Source organism: Drosophila yakuba, unplaced genomic scaffold, assembly GCF_016746365.2.
Source record: "Drosophila yakuba strain Tai18E2 unplaced genomic scaffold, Prin_Dyak_Tai18E2_2.1 Segkk63_quiver_pilon_scaf, whole genome shotgun sequence".
NCBI classification, from domain to species: Eukaryota; Metazoa; Arthropoda; class Insecta; order Diptera; family Drosophilidae; genus Drosophila; species Drosophila yakuba.
The window spans coordinates 15290-25578 of NW_025048825.1; the positions used below are offsets into that span (position 1 = coordinate 15290).

At 46.5% G+C, this 10289-nt stretch overlaps 2 protein-coding genes across 2 annotated transcripts; both read left to right on the forward strand.

Moving 5' to 3' along the window:
* The first annotated feature begins 3851 nt into the window (after positions 1–3851).
* LOC122319687 lies at positions 3852–6188 on the forward strand. The gene is made up of 2 exons (XM_043207280.1): positions 3852–5081; positions 5208–6188. The coding sequence occupies exons 1-2, from the start codon at positions 3852–3854 to the stop codon at positions 6186–6188; spliced, it is 2211 nt and encodes a 736-aa protein (XP_043063215.1).
* A 51-nt stretch (positions 6189–6239) lies between these two features.
* LOC122319688 lies at positions 6240–6839 on the forward strand. The gene has a single exon (XM_043207281.1). It carries the CDS (start codon positions 6240–6242, stop codon positions 6837–6839), a length of 600 nt encoding a protein of 199 aa, XP_043063216.1.
* Positions 6840–10289: the final 3450 nt, after the last annotated feature.

Genomic DNA, 10289 nt, shown 5'->3' on the forward strand with positions numbered 1-10289 from the left:
GGATATATTAGGATTGGATCGGACGTGATGAGTACTTTTAGTTTTTTGAAAGCGGACATATAATCATTATCTTTTGTGTTAGTTACTGCTCCTTTTTTTAATTCGAGAGTCATAGGTTTTGCTATTTTTGCAAAATTTGGAATGAATTTACGATAAAATACGCATAGTCCAAGGAATGATTTTATTCCTTTTGTGGTTTTAGGAATAGGGAAATTAACAATTGCATTTATTTTGTTAGGGTTTGGTTTTAAACCTTCTGTCGAGATAATGTGACCAAAATTCTGTTTCTTTCTTCAGAAATTCACATTTATCGAGTTGCAATTCAAAATAAGCTGATCGTAGCTTATTAAATACCCTTTTTAATGACATTATATGTTCCTCCAATGAAGTGGAATAAATGATAATGTCATCTAAGTAAACTAAACAATCTTTATAAATTAAATCTTCTAAAAAATCGTTTTGAACAATCGTTCATGCAGCGTTGAAATGTTTCTGGTGCATTTTTCAGACCAAAGGGCATACGAATATATTCATAATGTCCATGTTTTGTTGAGAATGCTGTTTTGGGTATTGATTGTTGGTCCATTTGGATTTGATGGAAACCTTTAGCTAGATCAATGGTTGTGAAATATTGACAGCGTCCAAGCTTGTCTAATATTTCATCCATTACAGGAATAGGGAATTTGTCGTCAATGGTTATCTCGTTGAGACTACGATAGTCTATGACTAATCGAAATTTTGGTTTCCCAGAAGCATCGCTTTTCTTTGGGACGATCCAAATTGGAGAACAATGTTGCATTCTGACGGTGATCGATAGCCGCGGGTGAAAGAAATATCGTCTGGAATGAGCACCTAAGGCGAGGTTGGCAGTCCCAAGAGGAGAAGGGGAAAGTGGGATGGATGTAGAGCGCCCCCTACCGTCCACACCCAAGAAAGGGGAAGTGTGGATGGTATGTGGAGAGAGGAGAACACCGACGAAGTGCATCCACACACACTAAGACGGGAAATGAGCACTGGCATTGGCCTTGAAGTCGGTTCTCGACCTATGTGAAGGGAAAGGAGAAAACAAAAGAATAGGAAAGGGAACCGGCAGAGCCGAGCCCATAAATAGGGCGAGGTGACCGCCATGTGGGCCAGAGAAAATTTGGGAATCAGACAACCCGCTGCCGCGAACTAAATCTAACGGCCGTGTTTTAAAATCGGTGGCGCACATAAACGTGTGAGTGCGGTCGGACTACCGGAGGTGAAAGCTCCGAGGAAACGTTAGTGATGTTTTTTTTATTGTTGTTATAGGGAAATTAAGATAATTTAACCCGATCCGGAAATCGACGGGAGCAGGACAGAAGCAGAACAGCAAGACCCGGCAGCCGGAAGTGGAAAATAAATGTGAGTCCGTTCAGAGAGAGCATAGACATAATATTTATATATCTGGGTTGCAGAGGGTATACATGTATTTTCTTGACCCCGGGATATCCACAGTTTGGACCCGGGGAGACCTTTTCTGGAACCCGTGGTGGATTCCAACCTCAAATCCCGCCGAGGACCAAGCCAAACCGCCCGGGAGAAGCTCGGCCAGAAAAAAATTAGAATAATTATTTATTTATTTATTTAATCCGCCTTATTTATTCACATTTATTTATTTATTTCTATTTATTTATTAATCGTTATTTATTTATTTATTTAACTTATTTATGTGCCCGTGTTAAAATTATGTAAAATATTCGTCTGTGTGTAATTATTTATTTATTTATTTTAGTGGCGTTTAGCATGCCATAAACAAACACACGAATATTTCTTTGAAAGACGATAAAACCTAAAGCACGTAAAACGATGATCAAAAAAATTATAAATATGATATAAATAACCAGTTACTTATGTACAATTAAATCGCGCCGAGTCCAAGCAAAATTAAATCTAAATCTTGGAATACGAACTCCGAAAAGACCAGGCCGATCCTGTGTAGGAGTATGGACCTTTCGTAAATAACCACCTGACCCGTCTCAGCCCCTGATCCTCCTTGGAGCTCCATGTAGGCAGGAATTCTGAAGTGAAATGAGGGTTTATTAATTTTATTAATTTATATATATTTATATGTCAATACCCGTGCAGTAGTTTCGCGTCTTTGTTGTCCTCTCCAGCTCTTTCGTCGTCTTTTTTTTTTTTTTTGTATCGTCTTTGCTTTGGCCCAGGGCGATGGAAGCCTAAAATTTTGGAAAAATTGAAAATGTTATTTAGTATAATTGAATATTTAAATAAGTAAAGATTATAACGATGAATTGCTAGAGTGTATTAATTAGGGGGGGAAGACGAACGGATGAGCCGATAACCTGGAGGAAGCGGATGAACCACATGCCAGGGAGATCCTCAAATGGGAAATAGACGGATCCTTGGTAGGGAGGGTGCGTCAGGGTCCTTTCCATCGAAGGCCCAAATCTGCGTCGTGCCGTCCGGTATTAGTCCTTCACTTGTAGTTTCTGTTGATGTTTCTTTGTTGTTTTTGTGGATTCCATGCCGAGTGGAATTTATGGTGCGACCTGTGGGCACAGGGGAAGAATCCGCCCTGTTGATGACTGGCTAGCCGGCCTTGCCCCATCGAAATCAGCAGGCCGTAACATAATGGCCCCCAATCTTAAGCCAGGAATGGGGTGGCGAAGGTCCTCTAAAAAGGACATTCGAGCCCATACGCGGAAAAGTAGTTACAAATAAAAATCCAGTGGGGGAATGGAATCCACGTGGTGCCGGCAGACCAGGTTGGAACGCGTGCGATGGCTTATGTCGGCTATCCAAAAAGCCGAACATAATTGCTCGCCTCGGAAAGACCTGGGATGCTGGAAAAAAATAAGCCACAAAGTAATTATTCATATTTGTAGTAATTTTGTCGTTGTACTCACCTAAAGTGTAGAGATCCTCCAAGCGAAGGGTATGTCGCTAGCGGCGGATACCGCCAGCTAGTTTTGCGACCCGTTCGGTGCCTGGTGGCGAACGGAGGACTCGCAATGGGATGAGTCGGTAGGAGAGTCTTCTGCTGGTTGCGGCGCGAATGTGCGCAGGGGAATGGCTGGTCTCCGGGTGGCCCATGGGTTCACCATGCAATGCACCCGGGACGGCCAAAGAACTGGCAAGCGCATCCGCGGCGCAACTGGACATAAAGCAGAGTAGATATGTGAGCGCCCTCGATGCCCTATCTTCCAGGAAGAAGATAGAGGATCCGATGGAGCTCGCCATGGCATACAACTCGATCGCAGAGGTAGATGAAAGACGCTGGAAAGCATGTGGAAGTTGGCTCCGGTTAGGCATCACTCTTTTTTTTCCCCCCTTTGTTGTCCAATTGAGTTTCCGTTTTTTAGCTTTGTTGTTTTCGCACTCCAAGATCGACGGCAACAGCCAGGCGAGTCCGTCGAGGATTATTTCCGAGCGATGCGGCGGCTGGGAAACAGACTGCTGGCACCGATAACGGAGGCGGAAATGATCCGCATAGTTAAAAAGGGACTTACCGCCGAGGTCGCCCAGTTTGTTTATGCCCTGAGGGTGTACAGCGTGGACCAGCTGCGAGAGGAGTGCCTCGAAGTGGAGGAGGCCTTCATGAGAAGGGAGCGGGACAGCCGAGCCTCATACCGCGCGCCGGCCAAGTTTCCGTCGAGCGGACGACAGGTGGAGGAAGTGGCGATGGAGTCATCCGACGGCGAAGCGGGAGAGCCGGAGCCGTACATCGAGGAAGTTTCCAGGCAGTGAATTAGTTGCTGGAACTGCGGGCAGCCGGACCACGGATTCCGTGACTGCGCATCGTCGGAGCGGAAGATCTTCTGCTACCGCTGCGGGAAGCCAGAGGTGATCACACCGAACTGCCCGGTATGTGCGGGAAACGGGAGGACGAGCGCCGGAAAGGTGGGAGACCCGCGCTCGAAGTACAGGTCCAACCGACAGTAAACCTTCCACCGAAGCCACCAACAATTAAACCTATAGTAGAGAGTAATAAAATCGTCATTAAGAATAGCAATAAGCTGAGATACTTACCAGCGGAGGAACGGATGCAGAAGTACCTTGAGGTTCGGAACCGAATATTTGCCAACCAGCAGATAGACGGGATGCGGAGCGTCAGCCGGAGGCTTTTAAAGGCCAGATCACGATTCCGGCGGAGGCATCAGACGCGACGTGCCGTGGTTGAAGCCGTTCGTCGGGGCATGGGAGGTGATCCCAGGGTGTTTGCCGAGGTCCGGATACATGGCAAGCCCATTTCCGGTTTGCTGGATACAGGCGCGTCCATTAATGTCCTGGGAAAAGGCAGCCGTGAAATGCTAGAGGAGCTCGGGGTCCGCATGGACAAGTACACGTCGATCGTGAGGACTGCGGCGGGAGAAGACCGGTCACTTATAGGTCGAGTACACGTTCCGGTAGAATTCAAGGGAGTGGAGAAGGTACTTACCTTTTACGTATGCCCGTACCTGGAGCAAGAGCTATACCTTGGGATCGATTTCTGGAGGAAATTCGCGTTGGCACCGGCTATCCTCGGAGAGATACCAGCAACGAAACCGAAAGCGAACGTGGAGGAATTGTGGGACGCAACAAATCCGTGGCTGGATGGCAAAGCCGGTAAAGAGTCTGTAATCGAGGAGTGGAACCTGCAAGAAGAAGACAAAAATCGGTTAGAAGCGGTAAAGAAAGAGTTCCTAGCGTTCGAGGACGTCGGTCTGGGTAAGACATCGGTGGAGACACATCGGATCCAGCTCGTGGAAGGCGCAGAGCCGTTTAAGGATCGGCATTATCCACAATCGCCAGCGATGCAGGAGATTGTGTGGGCCGAAGTCGACAAAATGCTGGAGCTGGGCGTGATCGAGGTCAGCGAGAGTCCGTGGAGTAACCGCACGACAGTGGTGCGAAGGCCGGACAAAAATAGGTTCTGCTTAGACGCACGGAAGCTGAACAACCTCACCGTGAAGGATGCTTATCCGCTGCCATGCATCGAGGGAATCCTGTCCAGAATCGAGCAGACCTACTATATTTCAAGCGTCGACTTGAAATTCGCATTCTGGCAGGTGGAGTTGGATCCTGAAAGCCGTCCATATACAGCGTTTACGGTTGCGGTGAGGCCCTTGTACCAGTTCGCCATGATGCGGAATGCCTGAAAAAAGCGAATTTGACGATAGATTTAAAAAAATCAAAATTTTGCTACAGGGCGTTGAAATACCTCGGGTTCATAATCGGTGGAGGGACACTTCGTCGCGTCGCACTATGGAGTTGGAGCAGTCCTGTTCCAATACGACGAGGAAAAGAACGAACGTCCGATTGCCTTCTTCTCCGCAAAGCTAAACAAACATCAGATAAATTATTCTGTGACGGAGAAGGAGTGCTTGGCAGCCGTACTTGCCATCGAAAAGTTCCGGCCCTACGTGGAACTGATGCAGTTCACGGTCATCACCGACCACGCCAGTCTGAAGTGGCTGATGACCATGAAAGACCTTAGTGGGCGCCTGGCACGATGGTCACTCAGGTTGCAGAGCTTCGACTTCCAGATAGCGCACCGGAAGGGATCCGAAAACGTTGTGGCCGACACGCTGTCCAGATGCGTAGAGGAGCTGAAGCTGGATGCCGACGATGCTCTCGGGTTCGCCACGACGGAGTTCGAATCTGAGGAGTACAAAGAGATTCGGGATGAGATTCTGGAGAATCAGGATCGACTGCCGGATGTCCGAGTGGAAGGGAACCTCGTCTTCAAACGCAGCGGATTCGACAGATTGGAGGAGGAAGTCGAAGGAGGGTCTTGGAAGCTGTGGATCCCAGCCCCGCTCACAGCTGGCCTGATCGCGACGGCCCACGACGAACCGACGTCAGGACACGGAGGCGTAAGGAAGACGCTGCAGCGACTCCAGCGGCAATATTACGGGCCGCAGATGACGACTCAAGTCCGAGACTTTGTGGGGCAATGCATTCAATGCAAGGAGTTGAAGGCTCCAAATTACCGCACACAGGTCGGGATAGGGCAGGAAGTGGTGACTGAAAGGCCATTCCAGAAACTCTACATAGATTTCCTAGGCAAATATCCAAGATCCAAGCGAGGAAAGGCCTGGATATTTGTAGTAGCAGACCACTTCTCCAAATTCACATTCCTGAAGGCCATGAACGAAGCCACAACGTCCAACGTCATCGAGTTCCTGGTGCAGGAGGTGTTTTTCAAGTTTGGAGTGCCGTAGGTAATCCACTCCGACAATGGGAAGCAGTTCACTGCCAAAGCTTTTTAGGAGATGATGGAGGCGTACGGGGTCCAGCATATGCGGACGGCAGTGTACTCGCCGCAAAGCAACGCTGCAGAGCGGGTAAACCAGATAGTACTGGCCGCAATCCGGACATATTTGGAGCAGGACCACCGAAACTGGGACGCATATCTGCCGGAAATCGAAGTCGCGATAAGGAACTCTGTCCACGAAGCGACAGGCGTCACGCCGTTCTTCGCGGTATTCGGGCAGCAGATGTACCTCCACGGCAGCTGCTACAAACTGGCCAGGAAACTGCGGTCAATGACGGATCATGAGGTAGTTGCGTTGAACTCGCAGAACAAGAGAGACATCATCCGCGAACGTATCAGCCAACACTTGCATCAGGCCTACGAGCGGAGCAGCCGGCAATACAGCAAGCGCGCCCGTGAGTTCCACGTGAAACCAGGCCAAGAAGTGTTCCGGCGAAACTTCACCCTGAGCGATTTCGGGAAGAATTACAACGCCAAGTTCACCCGGAAGTTCGCGAGATGCCGAATCAGGAGGCCGGTCGGGAACAACATGTTCGAGTTGGAGGACCTGGCGGGGAAACCTATTGGCATCTACCATGCGAAAGACCTGCGGCTGTAAGGGAAGAACGACACGCTCAAGAAGGGACAAAGAAGGATGCTTACCGTGGGTGTGGCCTACGTTGGGGTAACCCAGGAGCAAAGGAGCAAGGGCCGATCGCCGGGTGAACACCGCGGAGCGGGTCCGAGTTTTTTGTTTCCATAATTTGTTTGTTTACGTGTTGGTGTGGAATGCTCGCGAATATTCCCCTCCCTATTCGATTGGCGAATTTTCGCGTGGTGTTGCATTCTGACGGTGATCGATAGCCGCGGGCGAAAGAAATATCGTCTGGAATGAGCACCTAAGGAGAGGTTGGCAGTCCCAAGAGGAGAAGGGGAAAGTGGGATGGATGTAGAGCGCCCCCTACCGTCCACACCCAAGAAAGGGGAAGTGTGGATGGTATGTGGAGAGAGGAGAACACCGACGAAGTGCATCCACACACACTAAGACGGGAAATGAGCACTGGCATTGGCCTTGAAGTCGGTTCTCGACCTATGAACAGGGAAAGGGGAAAACAAAAGAATAGGAAAGGGAACCGGCAGAGCCGAGCCCATAAATAGGGCGAGGTGACTACCATGTGGGCCAGAGAAAATTTGGGAATCAGACGACCCGCTGCCGCGAACTAAATCTAACGGCCGTGTTTTAAAATCGGTGGCGCACATAAACGTGTGAGTGCGGTCGGACTACCGGAGGTGAAAGCTCCGAGGAAACGTTAGTGATGTTTTTTTATTGTTGTTATAGGGAAATTAAGATAATTTAACCCGATCCGGAGATCGACGGGAGCAGGACAGAAGCAGAACAGGAAGACCCGGCAGCCGGAAGTGGAAAATAAATGTGAGTCCGTTCAGAGAGAGCATAGACATAATATTTATATATCTGGGTTGCAGAGGGTATACATGCATTTTCTTGACCCCGGGATATCCACAGTTTGGACCCGGGGAGACCTTTTCTGGAACCCGTGGTGGATTCCAACCTCAAATCCCGCCGAGGACCAAGCCAAACCGCCCGGGAGAAGCTCGGCCAGAAAAAAATTAGAATAATTATTTATTTATAATTATTTATTTATTTATTTAATCGCCTTATTTATTCGCATTTATTTATTTATTTCTATTTATTTATTAATCGTTATTTATTTATTTAACTTATTTATGTGCCCGTGTTAAAATTATGTAAAATATTCGTCTGTGTGTAATTATTTATTTATATATTTTAGTGGCATTTAGCATGCCATAAACAAACACACGAATATTTCTTTGAAAGACGATAAAACCTAAAGCACATAAAACGATGATCAAAAAAATTATAAATATGATGTAAGTAACCAGTAACTTATGTACAATTAAATCGCGCCGAGTCCAAGCAAAATTAAATCTAAATCTTGGAATACGACCTCCGAGAAGACCAGGCCGATCCTATGTAGGAGTATGGACCTTTCTTAAATAACCACCTGACCCGTCTCAGCCCCTGATCCTCCTTGGAGCTCCATGTAGGCAGGAATTCTGAAGTGAAATGAGGGTTTATTAATTTTATTAATTGCGCAGTAGTTTCGCGTCTTTGTTGTCCTCTCCAGCTCTTTCGTCGTCTTTTTTTTTTTTTTTGTATCGTCTTTGCTTTGGCCCAGGGCGATGGAAGCCTAAAATTTTGGAAAAATTGAAAATGTTATTTAGTATAATTGAATATTTAAATAAGTAAAGATTATAACGATGAATTGCTAGAGTGTATTAATTAGGGGGGGAAGACGAACGGATGAGCCGATAACCTGGAGGAAGCGGATGAACCACATGCCAGGGAGATCCTCAAATGGGAAATAGGCGGATCCTTGGTAGGGAGGGTGCGTCAGGGTCCTTTCCATCGAAGGCCCAAATCTGCGTCGTGTCGTCCGGTATTAGTCCTTCACTTGTAGTTTCTGTTGATGTTTCTTTGTTGTTTTTGTGGATTCCATTGCCGAGTGGAATTTATGGTGCGACCTGTGGGCACAGGGGAAATCATCGAAATCAGCAGGCCGTAACAACAATAGGGGGATTTCGATTTCCTAATTATTTTTTGTTCTAACATTTCGTTAATTTGTTTGATTACTTCTTGATCAAATGCTTGGGGGTACTTATATGGTTTTTTATAGATCGGGTCTTCGTGCTTTGTATGAATAGAATGTTTGATCGTACTTGTAAAGGTCAAATTTTCACCTTATTTGTACTGAATGTCATTATATAAGTTAATTACTTTGCGGTTAGCAAGGTAAAAAAATAATAAAATAAATTGGAGTTCAGTTAAGAACGACTTTATTTGTATAAATCCAATTTCCAACTAAATTACCCTAAGCTGTCCCTAGCAAGCTGTGAGTCTTTAGCTGTGAGCTGCGCTGCCCTTGGTGGCAGAGGATCGGCGTCGGCTCCGTAGCTTTCCAATAGGCCACGACATCGGCTGATGTTTTGCTGGTCAAATCAGTGCAGTCTTCTTGGAATCACTTGCATTGGTGGGAGCGGAAGTTGTTACCAATCAGATTCTTTGAACTCTACTTGGCAGCTCGGCGTGTGCAGGAAATTATCGAATTCTGCTTGGCAACTCGGCGTGTGCAGGAAATTATGCAGACGCTGAGCTTGCAGATTGAAGCTTGCTTATTGGGGTTCATTGTTCTGGATTTAAACATTTTTGTTGTTCCCCCTCCAATTTATGCTTGTCCTCAAGCTGTCTCTAAAAGTATGGAATGTCGTTGAACTGAGGTAGCTGGTACTGTGCCTCAGTCGAAGATTGCTCGCGGGTTGTAGGTTCGAGAATCGCGGAGACTTTCGCTTCCATTCCAGGCGTGGGACCTAGTTGCAGGGTTTTGCTCTTCTTCCGTTGGCTATAGATGTGCAAACCCAGATTGAGAACCAGCACAATCCCAAAGAGCGTTAACAAAGTAATGCTGTTAACTGTTGAATGTGTTCTTAAGTTCATCAGCTGTCCAGTGTTGTTTATGTGCAATGCTTCCAATGCTTCAAGAGATAAAACCTTAAGTCTTTCTTTTTCTTCGGCCATAAACTGCACAAGAGGTGCTCCGGGGGTCGAGACTGTAGGTTCCAAGTTGCTGAACTGCTGGTTGTCGATAACTATCGAGTCATTTGATAGTTGAACCAGATAGGTGCCCTCTAGGTGAAGTTCTGTGTTGTTCCATGTTGCGTTTCCATCGTAGTCGTTTAGTAGGATGATTCCATCGTCGACTTCTTCTATTTTGGGTACATGGTCGGCATTGCTAAAACTACACAGCGCTTTGGTATACATTTTGAATTACTTATATTAACAATTTTTTTCTACGGTTTTACAAGTTTGGGGAATGCCATAGGTAATGTTTTTGTAAACAAAGATTTCTTGAAAGTTTAAGTGTATGATTGAATTGTTTTTTACTATGGGTTTTATAATAAGGTCTTGGTATTGTATTTCTTCTAAGTTTGGAACTTTTACAATATACAGAAGTGTTGTTTTATTATGTAG